This window comes from Heptranchias perlo, chromosome 12 (assembly GCF_035084215.1).
Source record: "Heptranchias perlo isolate sHepPer1 chromosome 12, sHepPer1.hap1, whole genome shotgun sequence".
NCBI classification, from domain to species: Eukaryota; Metazoa; Chordata; class Chondrichthyes; order Hexanchiformes; family Hexanchidae; genus Heptranchias; species Heptranchias perlo.
The window spans coordinates 24,841,421-24,861,413 of record NC_090336.1 but is presented as its reverse complement, the minus strand read 5'-3'; the positions used below and the strand labels follow the sequence as shown (position 1 = coordinate 24,861,413).

Sequence of the window (19,993 nt, the reverse complement as noted above, 5' to 3'; positions counted from 1 at the left end):
GACTCTTTATTGGCCTGGGGTGTCTTCATTAAAGATTGAAACATTGCAGTTGAAGAATTACGATGTAAAAATGAGCTTGTACCCTCACAACAACTATAGCCATCAATGTTTCTTTTTTCAATTTCCTCACGCCCCTCCTGAAAATGGGGATTTGTGTTAGCATATGCTCCATGGATACCAGCAACCCCCTGGTACCATGCCTGAGAGGCCATTCTTCATGAGTGAGCCTGGACATCAAAGGATGGATTTTTAAATAAATATCCTTGGAGATTTTCATAAAAGTAGCTTCAAAAATCATGTTTTCTCTCTTTTTGGAGGCATCACTGGGGGCATTTCCTAAATACAGAAATTACAAGACAAAGTTATCATGTGTTACCATATTTCTGTTAAGGAAATTTTACATCCTTGTTTTGTGATTTCGGAATTGTGCAGGATCACTGATTTAAAACGTTCACATAATACTGTCTTCAATGCTATCTCTCTCCAAAAATGCATACAGTTCTTTCTGGGGGCTAGTTATCCTGTTCACTTCGATAGACTTCCCAGGTAACTTATGTGCATAAGATAAAGCCAAATATGGTAAAACTCCAGATATGCACGTGCCTTCTTGTGCATTATTTATGGTCCGATCACTGAACTTCAAAATGTTCTGTTTTCCTTTTTTTAAAATTAGTATGAAAGCAATTAAACTGAAAACTAAACGAGTGACAGTCACAGCAGCAACAGGAGCAAGAATTTCAGAGAACAACTGAAATTCAAAATAAGGTGTTCAGAATAAGTGTACGCTGTTTGTGGGGTGAGGCAGTTTGCAGCAAAGTGATGGTCAAATGCAAAACGTGCTATATCAGCAGTGGTCAAATGCTGTTTGTGCAAAGTATAGTGTGCTCTTCAAATTCACACTGACACTTTTTCACCCTCTTTCCCAATTCATGTTGGCTCTGTTCTCCCTCTCCATCCCCACCCAATTCACAGAGCTAATCTTCACCAATTCGTTCCTCACCACCTCTCTGGCCTCCTAATTAATGCTACTACTGCTCTGGGGATTGAACTGTGCTTCACACTGTGGGGAGGAATTCTCATTCTCTACAAAGCTATTGTGAGAAATCTTGCCCAAAGCATGTTTCACAGTTTGAGCCCCTGAAGTAGCAGTAGCATCAAATAGTAAGTAGCTGGGAGGGACAAATCGCAGGGTGGAGCAGAGTGATTTTCATGGGGGAGAGGGGATGTTGTGGATTTCATAGATTCCACAATGTACATCCGATGTGATTGTCCCGTGGCCAAGATTATGAGAGACTTGCAAAACGAGGGCTGAGTATTCACGAGAACAGAATAGGTAGAGCATGAATCTAAAAGAAGCATTCAGAATCTTGACAGGGGTACAGAGGGTAGTTAGTGAAAGATTACTTCAACTGGTCAGTTGTACCAGAAGCATGAAGTGAGAGGTCAGATGAAATATTTTCATGTGAAAGTTTGTTAGAATCTGGAAAGCATTACCATAAGTGGCTGTTGAAGCCGAGTCAGTAACAAGATTTAAGAGGGATTTAGATAAACCCATGAATAAGAAAATGTGCAGGAAAGGGTGATTAGAGCAGGTAACTCCGACTGGAGCTACCACGACACAGACATGATGGGCTCCTTCTATGTTGAACTTTTTATGATTCTATGTACTGTGCAATACATGTGACTACATGTTATCTTAAATGCTATGTCAACCCTGTTGTGGCACCTCTATTGCATTCAGTGTGTCTGATATGCAAACTCAAAGCCAAACATTATTTTAAAATCATGGAGCATATGAAAAAAGATGAGTGAATGACAGGCAGTGGGTCGTTCAAGGTAGTAATTCAGCCCCTCAGTTTGTGGATGTACACAAACAGCTGTGCCTTGCTCTCGTAGTTTGATAAATGATGGAACTCCTAGGTTCAATCATGGGCTGGTATTTCTTATGACCTGTGTTTTAAGCGGCTATAATTTAATAGATCAGTGTGTGATTTGATAACTAGGGTAAAAGAAAATAATTCGATAAATGGCTACAATGGTTCAGGAACAGGAGAGAATGCAATAGGTAAAAAGTGCTTTGGGATTTTGAGGCTTCCAGCTATTATCAGGTATTCAATTAGGTGCAGTTCACTTTATTAGAAATGTCTCATCAGAAAAGCCTAAGGGATTACTCTTGGATTTGGAAGTTTCTTAGAGTTGAATCTGTGCTGATTGCTGTAACCTACATAACAATCTCAGCCTCGCTGCCTCCTTTCAGCTTCGTGTCTGGTTGTTAAAGTTAGACGTGATAAGAGTTTGTATGTCTTTGATGCTGGGCTGAACTGTGCTCATTCTGTATTTTTCTAACCAGGAAGGCTCTGGTTGGATGAGGATTCAGAACCAGCAGAATCAAACTGAGACAGTACAGAAATAGGCCATTTGGCCCAATTGGTCAATGGCAGTGTTTGTACTTCAAACAAGCCTCCTCTCACTCTAATTACCTTTTCCCAACCTGACCCCATATCCCTTTACTCCCTTCTCCCTCATGTATGCATCAAGCCTCCCCTTAAATGCATCAATGCTGTCCACTTCAACCACTCCATGTAGCAGCGAGTGCCACATTCTCACCACTCTCTGTGTAAAGAAATTCCACCTAAATTCTTTAGTTGTCCCTGTCACTAGTCATCTTATATTTACGCTTTCTTCTTCTAGACTCACTCACAAGTGGCAACAGTTTTTCCACATTTAACCACTTGGATCCCTTCATAATTATAAAGACCTCTATTGGATCTCTTCTTAGTCTTCTCTTTTCCAGAGAAAAGGCCCCAACTTGCACAATCTTTTCTGAGAGTTGCATGCTTTCAATTCTGGTAACACCTTTGTAAATCTTTTCTGCATTTTCTCCATTGTTTCAATATCCTTTTTGTAGTATGGAGTCCAGAACTGCATACAGTACTTCCAAGTGTGGTCTGACCAAGGTTCTATATCAATTTAACATTACCTCTGTTGCTCTAGAAATGAACCTAGGTATTTTGTTTTCGTTCCTTATGGCCTAATCAACTTGTGTTGCTACTTTAACGATTTATGTATATGTATTCCCACATCTCTTTGCTCCTCCACCCCATTTCGTTTATTACCTTCCAAGGAATAAGTGGTCTCCTTATTCTTCTTACCAAAATAAACCACCTCATACTTCGCTATATGGAATTTCATATACCGTATCTGCCCACTTTACAAGCCTGTTTATGTTTTCCTGTAATTTACTTCCTCATTATTATCTATAGCCCATAATTAGGTATATTCTGCATATTTCAACATCATACCTCTAATTTCTAAGTCCAAATCATTAATGGATATGGTGAACAACTGTAGCCCTGGCTCAGATCCTTGTAGGATACCAATTCCCACTTTCTGTCAGGCACTTTCCCTTAACTCCTACCCTCTGTTTTCTGTGTTTGTAGCCATTTTTCAATTCATTCTGCTACCTGGCCCCTGACTCCACACTCCCTGACATTCATCATGAGTCTCTTATGTTACTCCTTATCAATGGCCTCTGAAAGTCCACCTATACCACATCCACTGCATTTCCCTTGTCTACTCTTTCTGTTATTTCTTCAAAGAATTCAATAAGGTTGGTTAAACATGACCTTTCCTTCAGAATCCATGCTGACTATTTTATTATATTCACCATTTCTAAATGTTTTGTTACTTGATCTTTTCGCAAAGATACAAATATCTTTCCTACCACTGACCTTAAGGTAACTGGTCTATAGTTCCCTGGATTAATTCTATCTCCCTTTTTGAAGATAGGAATTACATTTGCTGTCCACCAGTCCTCTGGCACTATACCTTTTTCTATTGAATTTTTATATATTGATATGAATGCCTCTGCTGCTTCAAACTCCATGCCTGAATTTCTCCAGTCAGGTTTCTGCCCCTGTCACAGTACTGAAATGGCCCTTATCAATGCCACAAATGTTTTCCTTTGTGACTGTGACCATGGTAAACTATCCCTCCTCATCCGGTAAGGGAATAAAAGGCCTCAGCACCTCTTTTGGGGAGGCACTATCTTTATTGAAAAGTAACTGATGCACAAAGAAGGTTTTCTAAGCACTGCAAAATGATGCCGTATATTGAGTTTTTTCTCTGTTGCTTAGATGGCCCCATGGAGTGAAAATTTGTCTGGCCATCTACCTTTCAGTGGTGGCTTAGGAATATGATTGAAATCAATCAGTTCCACTCAGCAGATGGCAAAACATTATTGCATTCAATCCAGCTGTATGAGGATTGGGTAAAGTCATCCCTCTTGGAAGTGTCCTACAGAATTGCATTTACAGCATAAGAAATTGATTGTCTAATAGGCCAAACTCTTGTAGGTAAGTATTAGAAGGCTACATACCTTAGGCAGAGGAGTCTTTGCTCTTCATATTAGGTTAATCTCCAGGTACTATGAGTAAGATGTCCATTCCAATTAGGAAGTCACTGAGATGCCCATTCCAGTTGGAAATCCATCAAGCTCCAGGAGCTGCCATCGGGTTCAGTGACTGTAACATGGGATAAACCAATGACACAAATCTGTTAATACAAAGGAAAACTGCAAATACTGGAAATCTGAAACAAAAACAGAAATTCTGGAAATACACAGCAGCTCAGTCAGCAACTGTAGAAAGAAAATACAAGAGAGCATTTCAAGCACAGCCCTTCTTCAGTACTGAAAACTGAAAGATAAACAAACATTTTAGAGAGTCGGGGACAAACAACTGAAACTCCAGTCACAAAAAAAAAGTTAATGGGTTGAATGAACTGCAGTCTGCTTAAAAAAGGCAAGAAATTGTTAAGATATAAAATATTATCTCAGCGAGGCAGTGAAAAAGCATTTAAACAAAACTGAAGAATACGCAAAGTGCTAATGTAGTGACAGGGCTGTGTAGGGGAAATGAGGGAGAAGAGAAGGCTAGCAGAGGTACGTCTTCAACATTAAAACTAAAAATGTTGGAAACACTGTGACTTTGTCAGTCCCACAAGGAGAAAAAGCAGGCCAGCACAAGTGCGCAGAATGAGAGAAGAGCTTAAAAAATCAACTGGGGAAATTTTTAAAGAAAAACTCAGCTGAAGACAAACAAAATCCCTTTGAAGACATGCTACTAAGCATCCAGCTAGGGCTAGTAAGCACAGACTAAACAAATGTGAGCCTCATTGGATTAACAAAACAATATGACATGAAATGAATAAGAACAAACTGTAAAACATCTGGAGGGTGAAAGGTGAGTGAAATTACTGGGAATAATACAAGAAATTTGAAAAAATGTAAGGCGAGGGACAGCAGAAATGAGCATAGCTGTAGATACTAGATGCAACAAAAATGAAGTTTCCTAATGTAATAGTGAGAGGTTCATCAGAGAGGAAATGTGATCCCTTATGGATGCAAGCAGGATAAACTAGTTAGCATAACTGATTACTTCCTGGAAGTATTCATTGGAGAAGACACTAGTGATATGTTACCCATCACAGGAGGTTCTTGAAGTAACCTCAATGATTTCAACCGAGATGGAGATCCTAGCTAGGCTCAAAGGCTTCAAAATAAATAAATCCTCGGACAGATCGAGATATACCCAAAGCCGGAGGCGACTTGAGATTAGGGGCAAAATCTACCAAGTGCTGTGAGTTGTTAAGGAAGGTCCCACTGGATTGGAATTAGGTCAACAACTATCTTCATAAAAGGAAACAAACTAAACCTGGGTGACTACTGGCCCATTAGTCTTACATCAATAACTGGGGGGAAAAAATGCAATCAATCATCAGGAACAAACTAAAAGACTGCCTGTATGAAAACAGTAGCTCTTGCTAAATGGCAATCAGCAGAGTTTCAAAAAAAAAATTATAGACTGTGTAACCACCCTGACTGACTTGTTTGAGGAAGTGATAGCCCAAGTTGACAATGGCAAACACCATGACATAGTGCACTTGGACTTCCAGGAAACATTATGATTTTTATGGGGAAGAATTATCCAGAGATGCTGCTGCTGCTGCATACTATCCAACAATCCCTGCTGGAAAGCACACAGTTGAGTACAGCAATGTGATTGGCTGTGATGACTTCTATGATCAAATAGCCTGCTGACATTTACACTCTAGACTCACTTATGAAGAGTGGCCACTTGGACAAGGTATCAGAAGGCTGTCCATCACCTGTGGAACTGCATCCCAGCAAGAAATCATATTCTTTAGAAGATGATGATGGAAAACTGGAGGGTAAAATAAAAGTTAATTTTCTACTTTGCTTATTGTTTATGCAGCAGGCATCCTAAAGTTAAGAACCAAGGTATAAAATAATGAAAGGGTTAAAAAGAGTGCCTAATGCTATAAGTAAAGAGCTGCAATCGTTTCCACCAATGGATTTCCAGGATATAAGAGCTGAGAAAGTAACGGGTCTGAACGACGCACGCCTTACGCCGTTATTAATGCGCAAATCATCCAGCAACTTGTGACGAGGATGAGATACCCAGTCAATTGCGAATCGCCACAAGTTGCTGGCCGATTTTTGCGCCATTCCGCCATTAACTTCGCGAAAACGGCATCTCGTGCCTAACTTCCCCGTGATTTTCATGAAGTTGCTGCATTTGCACATCAATTGCCCATTAAACTCGCCACAGAAAGTTAAGTCTTGTAATTAACAGCGTAACTACCCTTTTAATGACTTGATATTTGTTAATGACAGCCAATCAACCTCTTTTGCCCAGAAAGTGAACAATTACAAGTGTGGAGTTCAGGTTTTGAATTTTTCAGGGAGATTTTAAAAATGCCAAAAAAAAATTCTTTCTTTACCTTTCTGACTTTTTTCTCTCTCTCTGAATCCAATCTTTTTTTCCCTCTTTATTTCTCTTTCTATACATGATTTGACATTGAATTTACCCACTCTAATTCACCCTCCTTCTCGGTTCTTCTCTGTTTATTTCTTAATCCTTCAATCTCATTGGTTAAGGAGACTGTTTGTCCCGTTGTTCACCAAGGTCCCAGATACCCTATTGCCCTCACTGCGCCGTTATTAACTCGCACTGCCAGCAACTTATTGGGCAAAAAAATTAAAAACCTAAACATGCACGAACAAGTCTAACCATCAGGGCACGCCGTGAGATGCCCCGCTCCAGCAAAATCTGGGCCTATATGCAATGTATTATGTAAACTCTACGCAGGGTGAAATCATAGGAACATAGGACATAGGAACAGGAGTAGGCCATTCAGCCCCTCGTGCCTGCTTCTCCATTTGATAAGATCATGGCTGATCTGCATATATCTGCCTTTGGCCCATATCCCTTAATACCTTTGGTTGCCAAAAAGCTATCTATCTCAGATTTAAATCGTGCTGTGTGGACTAACCCCATCATTAAAATAGTGCATAGAGGAATTTAATTTGAATGTTTAAATGGGTTTGATACAAATATTGCACAGCATGATTACAATCCCTTGATATTACATAGAACTTGTACTATTTATTCTATACATTTAATATTATATGCATTATGCACAATATTATATAATTATATGTGATGGATTATTGTAAGTTGCTATTGAAGTGGTTTAATTATAATTTTTAAAAAATATTCTTGGTGTAACTGCACATACTTGCTCTCTTACAGTTTGTTCTTTTTATGGTATCTTTGTATCACCTGTCCACACATCAGCAATCACTGCATTTCAAAGTAATTCATTGCATTTGAAGACCTGAAAACCTTTTTGAGAGCGCAAGTATTTCTTTTTTTCTTGTAACTTCAGAATTTCTTCCTTCTGTTAGTTTTCAAAATAAATTATTTCTGTTACCAAGCAGGAGATTTAACAGCTTCTCATAACCTAGCTGTCAAAATTCCCAGCGTGTTAACAATGGTTCCATTTCATTGTGTACTCAGTTTCCTCCTTGTAATAGGGATTTATTCCATTTTCAGCCTTTATACTGAGATAACTCAATTTACGTAATTAGATCAGCCCATGCAGTTATTTTTCTGGCGTTGGTTGTGGGGGATGGTTTTTGAGTATTATAGGCATGGAGAGCAGTAATGGATCTGCAAGGCAATATGCTTTGTGAGTATTGCAGAGATGAAAAAATTTAACTCGTGACCCTCCCATCACAACATGCTTGTCATTTCCATTTTATGGTCTTTGTACAGTGGCAGAGGGGGACACTTGTTGAATATTCGTGGTACTCAGTAGTTCCCACTGCACATCTTCATGTACAGTTACCATGCACAATGATTGCTGCTTGTCTAAAAGAAAGGAGAGATCTGCTTTTCTAGTGACGTTATAGGTTAAAACTAAGAACAATTGTGTTTGTCGGTCTACGGCTAAAGTATCTTTATCATTCTCCTAGACATGGTAGAATCATAAGGAATAAATATTACATCTCATTGCAGATTCAGCTGATTTTCTTGACTTACAAGTGGTAGAAAAATACTGATATAACGGGGGGGGGGGGGGGAAAATTGGTAGGGCCTATTATTGGGCGCGGGTAGAGCAATCCGCTATTACCCCGCGCCCAATGTCCCCTTCGCAGGCAGGACGAGACTTTCGTCAGGCCTGAGGACTTACCTTCAAGCAGCATTTCGAATCAGCGTTGAATGAGGATTCAATGCAATTCGCACATTCCACCAGCAGGGGGAAGTTCCAATCTCTTAAAGGCAGGCTGTCTCTTAAAAATCTCTTAAAGGTAGCTGGTACCTGTTATTTGCTGAAAGAAACAGCCTGCTGTCTGCACGGATTCTGAACAGAGATAGAGATCAGACATCGCACATGCAAAACACAAATGCAGCTCCCATCCCTATGTTTACAAACTGATGAGTTATGTTAAAACATTGAATAAAGGTTGTGCACTACTAAATCCCACATCCTCCAATCTGTATGCCAGTTCTCACCAATCTGCCGATCTGAGTTTGTACAAGGCCTGCAAGGGAGCGTGCACCAAGTTTCTTTGCTGATGCACTAGAGGCTGATGCACTTGGAGCAATAGGTGGACAGAAGAAGGGGCATCCTATATCCACAGGGGGGCAAGAGGCCCTCCAGACATATATCCAAAAGGCAGTGGGAGGCAGCGGGGGACAAAGTCAGGCGCACAACAATATGAACATGGGAGCAGTGCAGGAAGAAATTCAATGCTTTGACATGAGTGGTCAAGGTGCGTGAGGTCAACTGTCAACTGCACCACTAGCCTCATCTACTGCTCCACACACTACACCCCCCATCACCCACATAGCAACAAACTCTTTCAATCAGTACTCAACTCTTCCAATCAGATGCTTCCTCTCACCCTTACACATTACCACTGTTGCAAGCCGCCCACCCACAACTCACAGGCCACACACACTGGCAGCTATTCAACCATGACAGACACATCACACAGACACACGTCCCGCTTTCTTGCAGGAGAAGGTGGCGCATATCAGAAGGCAGCAAGTGGTGGTGGCATTTAGCCCCTCGAGCCTGTTCCACCGTTCAATGAGATCATGGTGGACCTGTGACCTAACTCCATATATCCGCCTTAGCCCCATATCCCTTAATACCCTTGGTTCACAGAAATCTATCAATCTCAGATTTAGAATACACAATTGAGCTAGCATCAGCTGCCGTTTGCAGAAGAGAGTTCCAAACGTCTCCCACCCTTTTGCATGTAGAAGCATTTTCTAACTTCACTCCTGCATATCCTGGCTCTAAATGTTAGGCTATGTCCCCTAGTCCTAGTATTCAAGTATAGGAGACCTCCAAAAACAGTTTCAAATATCTCAGCAGCCAGAAGCAATAATCTAGCCACTGACCTGGATGGTCCCTTTAAATAGCTCTGGTGGGGGTCCTCCAGGCACTCTGAGATACGTGCAGATGGTCGGGGTTAAGACTGTGCGTTGAGTTGAGCATTAAATCCCAAAATGGTGCCTATCACTTTAAATCACTGTTGCACACTGATTGTAACCATTTTCTCCTTACTTTACGCGCTTCCAGCATTCGGTATTGCGCATGTGCTAATACCTATACCAAGATGGGGTTCGGCGCACGTTACGCTGGAAACATGCGTGCGCAGCCAAGACGCCATCTTGGATGTTGGAGAGGCCGCATAGCGCCGAAACGACGGGCGCTACATGGCCCAATTTAGCGCCCTACAAGTCTTGCAACTAGTGTCTGTCCATTGTAACATTCTTTGTTTCACTCAGATATTTCTCCCATGCTCAGAGTACTCACCTAAGTGAGTGCTTCCTCCTTATGAACCAAATTGTAACCTTATGTGGACAATATCTGGTATTGCAGCATTGCCTACAGATTAAATAGAAACACTTGTTACTGTACCTGGCTTACTCAATGTGACACAAGCCCTCTTGTGACCTCTTAGACTTTGGGTAGTAGAAGAATAAATGCACGTATCAGACCATGGTTTGCACTATAAACTACAGAACAGAATAAGTACCAGGAATGGACAATACAGTAGATTACAGTGATTTACAAACTTCTCATCCATGCCTTCATCACTTCAAGGATTGGTTTCTCTAATGCTCTCCTCACTGGTGTCCCTTCCTCCATGTTTCATAGACTCAAGCTATAACTCTGTGGCTTCAGTCTCTCCAACACAAAGCCCTGAACACTCATAACTTCCACCCTCATTCAGCTGCACTCACTTTCTGTGCTTGAGCAAATTGACTTAAAGTCTTGTCCTCATTTTGAAATCCCTCAACCCACCTTATATGGAAAATCTTCCCCAGCCTTACATCCCAGCCTGTCCCCTCCATTGCCCTGACTCCACATAATGGTTTGTTCCCCCCTCTTCTGCACCACCATTGCAGCCTGATCTTTTGGATATTATGCCCAGGCCCACTGGAACTTTCTAAGCCTCTTCACTTTGATACACCTTAGCCTATTTTATTACACCTCCTAAAAGCGTAGCTCTTCAATGTGGACCTTGGTCTCTTTCCCCCATTGCTTCTTGCTCAGAGTCCACAGTTGCCCCTTCTAAAGTTCTTTGATGTGAGGTGAGCTATAAACGTAGTTACATAGGATAGCACAAGGCTGGAAAATGTTACATACAAGATAGTCCATAGTGGGAGTATGCTACATACAGAATAATGCAAAATTGGAGTGTGTTACATTCAGGTTGGTGCAAAGCTAGAGTGTGTTACATCTTACAGGATAATAGATTTTGTATAAAATTTAAATAATCATGGCTGACTGCATGATAAATATATCCACTGACTAGGGTGTTCAAAACTCACTCTTAAGGTTTTATGCACTTAAGCAACTCCCTTTTATTCTGAGTTATGAAAAGGAACAAAGAATTAATACCCATCACGGTGCCTTAGTACGTACTTCATAATTTTTGTATTTCACCCGTTAAATTCTTTTGTCCAGTTGTCTTCCCTCCTCTCCTGGAGGTATTGATTCTTGCTGGGGTATGGTTCCACGGGCACTAGCATCTCTCCAGTACCTCGCCCAAATAATAATTCACAGTGAACTTAGAGAATGAGTTGCCGGCGCGGAATCGATGGGCTGAAAGGCCTTCTTCTGTGCTGTAACTTTTCTATGATTCTATGAGTGTGAGTAGACTATTTGACATAGTGGACTATGGGGGGGGGGGGGGCGGGGGTCTTCGGGGCCTAGCCAATTCTGTTCTCATCCAATATCGACACCTATGCACTTTCCAGTAAGAGTCATTGGGCTTCGCTTTTAATTGTATTTTATACACTGAAGAAGTTCCCTTTTTACTCATATTTATGATAATGAACAGACAGCAAGCACCCACCACAATCCCTTAGTATAAATATAACTTCTGAATTTGATCTGTTCTAAGCAACATCAGGAAAAGAGCACAACATTCTGAAACACTGAGGCACTTGAGTTCTCGATATTTTCTGTTTAATATTTTTCATGAATATTTGTGCTTATCAGGGTGCAGGTGTTAGTAATGGGGAATGGAGAACTTTCCATTTCAGGCACCCAATGTCGGCCTCAAATATACTCCCAGGTCAAGTATAGCATGGTAGAATGAAAAGCTTCCTCTACTCTGCCCCAACAATTTGACTCAGACTCAACTACCCTTATTGCAGCAGGATGACATTTTTCAATTTCCCATACCAGCCATCTTTAGCCATTCTGAGTAAGATTGCAGATTAATTCGAATTGGTGCCAAATGAGGGATAGTTTTGTGTTGTGGACTCATGTCCACCAGGGACTGCGTTGAAACTGCCCAAACTCACTTGATTGATTTTATTGCTGCAGTTCTTACGTTCCTATCTTGTGAATCACATGTGGTCAAACAAGAGCAATATACTACATTTCCAAGGATGGAAATAAGTGACTGAGAGTCAATGTCAAGACCTATATGTTGTGCAAATAAGTACCTCATACATATAAACCCTTTCAATGAGTCATGTTATGGTTTACATAGGAACCTACAGAGTATAGCAGGAATTCAGAATCTTATGTGATTCTATAGGTGGAACAGAATTTCCAAACTCTGTCATTTTCAGCAGAATTTATATTTTCCTTCCTCCAGCTGTCACCGGGTTCTGACGATGACCATGATGGAAGCTCGCGTGAGAACCTGGGCCGTATTCAGTTCAGCGTTGGGTACAACTTCCAGGAGTCCACCTTCACCGTGAAAATAATGAAGGCTGTGGAGCTGCCGGCAAAGGATTTTAGCGGCACCAGTGACCCGTTCGTTAAAATCTACCTGCTCCCTGACAAAAAACACAAGCTAGAAACTAAAGTGAAAAGAAAGAATTTAAATCCACATTGGAATGAAACATTCCTGTTTGAAGGTGAGGCTGATTAATGGCTGTGGGTTGATCTGTTTCTCAATTAATTATCAATTGTTTCATTACTTCTTTATTAAGGTGAATGACAAAGTGCTGGCTGGAACACCGTGGAATCAATTCATGCTAAAGAGGGCCTATTGTACTAATCCATTCTGGAGCAAATTTTTCCCCCCGTAGGTTGTGTACAAGTGACTACATCAGACAGCTGATACAAAAACTAATCGACACCGGGGGGAGCTGGAGGCTGTAATGTAATCAAAGAGTTCAAGTGATTTATACAGAATATAATGAGTATGCAGGAGGAGTTATTGAGAGTTTCAAGTGATTCCATGAACTGCGAGAATTAAGTGGCTTACAATTGTTATTTGAACCTCTCAGTGAAATTAAATCTAATAACAATAACATGCAGCATGAGGTTTTGTCTGTGCATTGGTTATAGTGGTGAAGCTGCCAGTGGTCCATGTAGTTAAGTGATAGTATTTGTATGTTCCTCAAGGTACTGGGTTGGATTAGCAAAACTACAAGGTACAAATCGAGAGATTACATTGCTGTATTAGAAGGCATTTATCAGACCCAATGTGTGCAGTTTGGGTCACTAAAATATATGAGGGTTATTATTGCCTTGAGAGAGCGTACAGTTGCAAGAAGCCAGGATGATTCAGTTAACCGCGAATCTCATTTAAGAGGAGAGATGAAAGGTGCTGGGCTTGTTTTCGTTGGAAAATAGGATAAAGTGATCTAATTGAAGTTTTCCAGAATATGAAGGAAATTGAAAAAAATTCCAGGTGAATTATTCACTGTGGGGAAAGGTTCCAATGCAAGGACACCACCAGTCAAAAAATGGGAAGTCAGAGCAGTTAGGCAGAAGTTGTTTACACAAAGGATAATATAATTGTGAAATAAGATATCAGGGAAGGCCATTGAAACAGGTAGTTGTTGAAGAGGCAATTATATGTGCTTCTCAAGAGAGAGAAATGATTTGGTAAGATGGTTGGTAGGTGGGTTTGAATTAATCAAAAAGATTGGCTATTTTGTTCTCTCAAAAAAAATCTTTCTTAAATGATCATAAACAGCAAATGATTAGGGGTTTATTTACCATAAATGATAAAGTCAATTTCCATTATTCTTGCCTGGGATTGAGATTTTCTGTGATTCGGCCTTGGAAATGATTGTCAGTGCATAGTACAAGACAGCACTCTAATCAAAAAGTTCCAATGAGATCATATGCAATGACAGCAAAACTCAAGAGGCAATTTTAACCTTGCCCACCCAGCAGAAACCGGGTAGGCGAGCAGTTAAAATCATGTGTGGAAATTACCCACTGAGATCCCCACTAGCGGGAAGAGGAGTAGGACCAGAAGAGACCTGAAAAAGTGAGTGTTTTACTTTTTTTTTTACTTTCCTTGTGGGGTCAGGAGTTCTCCTTCATGGGTCACAAGGAATGTTTAAGTCTGCCCTGCCTTGCCCTGGGTTGCCCCCAACCCCACCCCGATCACAAACCTCATTATTGTTGTATCATGCAACTACCAGCAGGAACTTTCAGAAGTTGATTGGGAGAGTCTGTTGGCAGGCGAAAGGACGTCTGGTAAGTGGGAGGCTTTCAAAAGTGTGTTAACCAGGGTTCAGGGTAAGCACATTCCTTATAAAGTGAAGGGCAAGGCTGGTAGAAGTAGGGAACCTTGGATGACTCGGGAGTTGAGGCACTAGTCAAAAAGAAGAAGGAGGCATATGACATGCATAGGCAGCTGGGATCAAGTGGATCCCTTGAAGAGTATAGAGATTGCCGGAGTAGAGTTAAGAGAGAAATCAGGAGGGCAAAAAGGGGATATGAGATTGCTTTGGCAGATCAGGCAAAGGTGAATCCAAAGAGCTTCTACAAATACATAAAGGGCAAAAGGGTAACTAGGGAGAGAGTAGGGCCTCTTAAGGATCAACAAGGTCATCTATGTGCGGAACCACAAGAGATGGGTGAGATCCTGAATGAATATTTCACATCGGTATTTACGGTTGAGAAAGGCATGGATGTTAGGGAACTTGGGGAAATAAATAGTGATGTCTTGAGGAGTGTACATATTACAGAGAGGGAGGTGCTGGAAGTCTTAACGCGCATCAAGGTAGATAAATCTCCGGGACCTGATGAAATGTATCCCAGGACGTTATGGGAGGTTAGGGAGGAAATTGCGGGTCCCCTAGCAGAGATATTTGAATCATCCACCGCTACAGGTGAGGTGCCTGAAGATTGGAGGGTAGCAAATGTTGTGCCTTTGTTTAAGAAGGGCGGCAGGGAAAAGCCTGGGAACTACAGACCAGTGAGCCTGACATCTGTAGTGGGTAAGTTGTTAGAGGGTATTCTGAGGGACAGGATCTACAGGCATTTGGAGAGGCAGGGACTAATTAGGAACAGTCAGCATGGTTTTGTGAGAGGAAAATCATGTCTCACGAATTTGATTGAGTTTTTTGAAGGGGTAACCAAGAAGATAGATGAGGGCTGTGCAGTGGATGTGGTCTTCATGGACTTCAGCAAAGCATTTGACAAGGTACTGCATGGTAGGTTGTTACATAAGGTTAAATCTCATGGGATCCAAGGTGAGGTAGCCAATTGGATACAAAATTGGCTTGACGACAGAAGACAGAGGGTGGTTGTAGCGGGTTGTTTTTCAAACTGGATGCCTGTGTCCAGCGGTGTGCCTCAGGGATCGGTGCTGGGTCCGCTGTTATTTGTTATTTATATTAATGATTTGGATGAGAATTTAGGAGGCATGGTTAGTAAGTTTGCAGATGACACCAAGATTGGTGGCATTGTGGACAGTGAAGAAGGTTATCTAGGATTGCAACGGGATCTTGATAAATTGGGCCAGTGGGCCGATGAATGGCAGATGGAGTTTAATTTAGATAAATGTGAGGTGATGCATTTTGGTAGATCGAATCGGGCCAGGACCTACTCCGTTAATGGTAGGGCGTTGGGGAGAGTTATAGAACAAAGAGATCTGGGAGTACAGATTCATAGCTCCTTGAAAGTGGAGTCACAGGTGGATAGGGTGGTGAAGAAGGCATTCGGCATGCTTGGTTTCATTGGTCAGAACATTGAATGCAGGAGTTGGGATGTCTTGTTGAAGTTGTACAGGGCATTGGTGAGGCCACACTTGGAGTACTGTGTACAGTTCTGGTCACCCTATTATAGAAAGGATATTATTAAACTAGAAAGAGTGCAGAAAAGATTTACTAGGATGCTACCGGGACTTGATGGTTTGACTTACAGGGAGAGGTTAGACAGACTGGGACTTTTTTCCCTGGAGAGTAGGAGGTTAAGGCGTGATCTTATAGAAGTCTATAAAATAATGAGGGGCATAGATAAGGTCGATAGTCAAAATCTTTTCCCAAAGGTAGGGGAGTCTATAACGAGGGGGCATAGATTTAAGGTGAGAGGGGAGAGATACAAAAGGGTCCAGAGGGGCAATTTTTCCACTCAAAGGGTGGTGAGTGTCTGGAACGAGCTGCCAGAGGCAGTAGTAGAGGCGGGTACAATTTTGTCTTTTAAAAAGTATTTGGACAGTTACATGGGTAAGATGGGTATAGAGGGATATGGGCCAAGTGCAGGCAACTGGGACTAGCTTAGTGGTATAAACTGGGCGACATGGACATGTTGGGCCGAAGGGCCTGTTTCCATGTTGTAACTTCTATGATTCTATGATTCTATGAACCTTGGTCTTTTTTCATCTACCAATTCCGATGTTCCCCTCCAGGTGACTTCCTGAGTGCTGGGAACCATTCCTTCGGTTCCCAGCGTTGGCCTCCTGCCACCCAACATTCCACTCCTGCCCGCTGACCAGCTAGTTTCGGGCACAAACTTGACTAGGCCCATGTAGATGAGGCCCAGTAGTTAAAATCTCTCGAGCCTCATGAAACCATCGGGATGGTTTGCCACCCACCTCGGCCCCCGCCTGCACAACTCCCATCGCCAGTTAAAATCAGGGCTTCAGTGTCTATTTGTATCCCGAACTTTGCAATTGAATTGGTGTCATTAATTCATAGACAGCCAATCGTTGTTCATATATACAGGATATTGAACATTTACATTTTTTAATAAATAATGTTGACAATTTGGTGCTGCCGTTGTCCATTATAGTGCCGTGTGATTTTGGGCCTCACAGGAAACCAGGTTATTTTTCTGGTGATGAATTACAAAGAAACTGGATGGCCAGCAGCAGTGTTAGACTGAGGGCTTTGGAACTGGATTTACATTTCAGTTCCAGTGTCCAATTTTCAGGAATCCAGTACTGGATTTCAGGAGTCAAAGTGGATGCGATGCTGCTGTTTCATCTCCAGGTGGCTTTAGCATGATTTGCAAATGTAATGTGTTAGTGACATCCAAAGGCAAAACATGAATACTACACTGACATTTAGTAGCTCTAAATTGTCAGGTACCTCTCAGCCCAGAAGCTATGCTGTGCGATATTGTAATGTGAACACATCTATCATCATTCCAAACAAATGTGTTAAGCATTTGTACATTAATGTCACACAACTGATTTTCTAGGCTTTGATCTTTTCTAAATGGAATGTCAACCACTCACTGAAACTCGCTATATTCTGAATGTAACATTGACTAACAATGAGTTACAAATATACTTGTTCAATTGATCATTTTCCCCCCAATGGGGGTTCTTTGTTTTTCTCCCCTCCTTTCCTGAAGGTGCTGACTCTTGTAGGGGTGCGATTGCATGGGTGCCAACCACCCTCCAGTCACTTATCCAAGTGACCATTCTTCATGTGTAAACCTAGACGGTGAGTGTCAGCAGGCTGTTCAACCATTGGGGAAGATCTCAGCTGAGCCCAATCCTGCCACCTGATCTCCAGCTGCTCGCACTTTCCGACAGGGAACACTGGATACTGATCAGGAGCAGCTCTTTCCTCTCCGTAGTCCAATGTAACTGAGACCATTGAAAATACCCCTATTTCTGCCTAGATTGATATCAGCTAAAAGTAATGGATTGAACATGGGATGTTACTGGTTAGTATTGTACCACATGGTGTATTTACCCCCTAAGACAACTGAACAATTTTAAGGCCACATCAGCAAAACCCCAGAATTGAGCTCACTTTTTATTTATTCTGTATATTTTACATAACCTGCAGTTTATTTTTAAATAACATGCTTTTACTGTCCTTGCATGGATGCAGTGGCTACCCTAAACATAATAGAGATGATATCACAACGGTGAAAAGGTAATGCAGATAATAGTAATATACGGACTGATATATGTGGCAAAATGTGTGTTTTCCAGCAACAGATTAGTGGGATGCACTTCATAACGTGCTTTGTACTACACAATGTACACTACATAATATAAAATGCAGCATATAATATATGCTATCAAGCAGCACTTACCAATAACCTGCTTACCGATGCTCAGTCTCGGTTCTGCGTGGACCACTCGGCTCAAGACCTCATTACAGCTTTGATCCAAACGTGGACACGAGCTGAATTCCAGACGTGAGGTGAGAGTGACTGCCCTTGACATCAAGGCAGCATTGACCAAATGGGGCACAGAGGAGCCTTCATAAAACCAAAGTCACTGGGGATCAGAGGAAAACTTTCCAGTGGCTGGAGTTATATCTGGCACAAAGGAAGATAGTTGTGTTTGTTGGAGGCAAGTCATCTCAGCCCCAGGACATTGCTGCAGGAGTTCCTCAGGGTAGGGTCTTAGGCCCAACTACCTTCAACTGCTTCATCAGTGACCTTCCCTCCAGCATTAGGTCAGAAATGCGGCTGTTCGCTGATGATTACAGTGTGAAACTCCATTCGTAATTCCTCAGATTATGAAGCAGTCCGTGCACAAATGCAACAAGACCTGGACCAATCCAGGCTTGGGCTGATAAGTGGCACGTAACATTCGTGCCACACAAGTGCCAACAAGAGAAAGCCTAACTATCTCCCCTTGACATTCAAGGGCATTACTATCACTGAGTCCTCCACCGTAAACATTCTTGAGGTCACCATTGACCAGAAACTCAACTGGACCAGCCATATATATGCTGTGGCTACTAGAGCAGGTCAGAGGCTGGGTATTTTGTTGTGAGTGGCTCGCTTCCTGACTCCCGAAAGCCTCTCCTCCATCTACAAGGTTCAAGTTAGGAGTGTGATGGAATACTCTCCACTTGCCTGAATGACATGCAGCTGCAACAACATTGAAGAACCTCAAAACCCATCCAGGACAAAGCAGTGGGCTTGATCGACATCTCACTCACTAGCCTAAACATTCACCCACTCCACCACTGGCGTATCGTGGCTGCAGTGTGTACTATCTACAGGATGCACTGCAGCAACTCGCCAAGGCTTCTTTGACAGCACCTCCCACACCTGCGACCACCACCACCTAGAAGGACAAGGGCAGCAGGTGCGTAGGAACACCATCACCTCCAAGTTCCCCTCAAGCAACACATCATCCTGATTTGGACATATATCACAGTTCCTTATTCATTGCTGTGTCAAAATCCTGGAACTCCCTACCTAATAGCACTGTGGGAGAACCTGCACCACACGGACTGCAGTGGTTCAAGAAGGTTGCTCACCAGCACCTTCTCAAGGGCAAGTAGGGGTGGGCAATAAATGCTGGCCTTGCCAGCGAGACCTACATCCTGAAAATGAATTATTAAAAAAAACTATATAACATGTTGTGCTCTATATAATATAGCATGTTGAGTAATGCATTATGCTTTATGAAATGCCACAAACTGTAGGATATACTTAACCCTATATAATATGCTGTAAAGTATATAATGTTTGCTATTTGCCATATATCCTGCAATATATTTTATAGCATATTGTACACTTCTTAAGTAATGCACAATATAACAGTTTGCTGCACTCAATACATTATATTCCATATAGAGTACAGTAGACCAATATACTACTGTGCTACATTGCACAATATTCTATAAAATAAAATCTACAAATACACTGTAAAATATAGCTTTGCATTGTATCACATTATTATACACAATCTATTCTACTCACTAAAATGTATTATACGCTATTAAGCACACGGCATAATATAGCTGTTATGTTTCGGGATTTTCTTTGAACACAATTTTCATGTGTAAACCACCTAATGACAGGTTCCATTAGTGGTCTAAAAACCATGCTATCTGAAACGTGTGTCTTTTGCTGTCTTCAGTACTGAGGTAGCGTAGCCCAGAGCTAACAATGACCCTATTCAACAGCAATGCAA

The 19,993-nt window shown here is 41.7% G+C and overlaps 1 protein-coding gene across 1 annotated transcript in view; it reads left to right on the top strand.

Moving 5' to 3' along the window:
• syt7a (synaptotagmin VIIa) overlaps nt 1-19,993 on the top strand; it is a 700,876-nt gene that overhangs the window by 658,590 nt on the left and 22,293 nt on the right. The window contains exon 9 of the mRNA XM_067993814.1: nt 12,500-12,764. Coding sequence (XP_067849915.1) covers nt 12,500-12,764 — 265 coding nt within the window. The remainder of the gene's footprint in view (nt 1-12,499; nt 12,765-19,993) is intronic.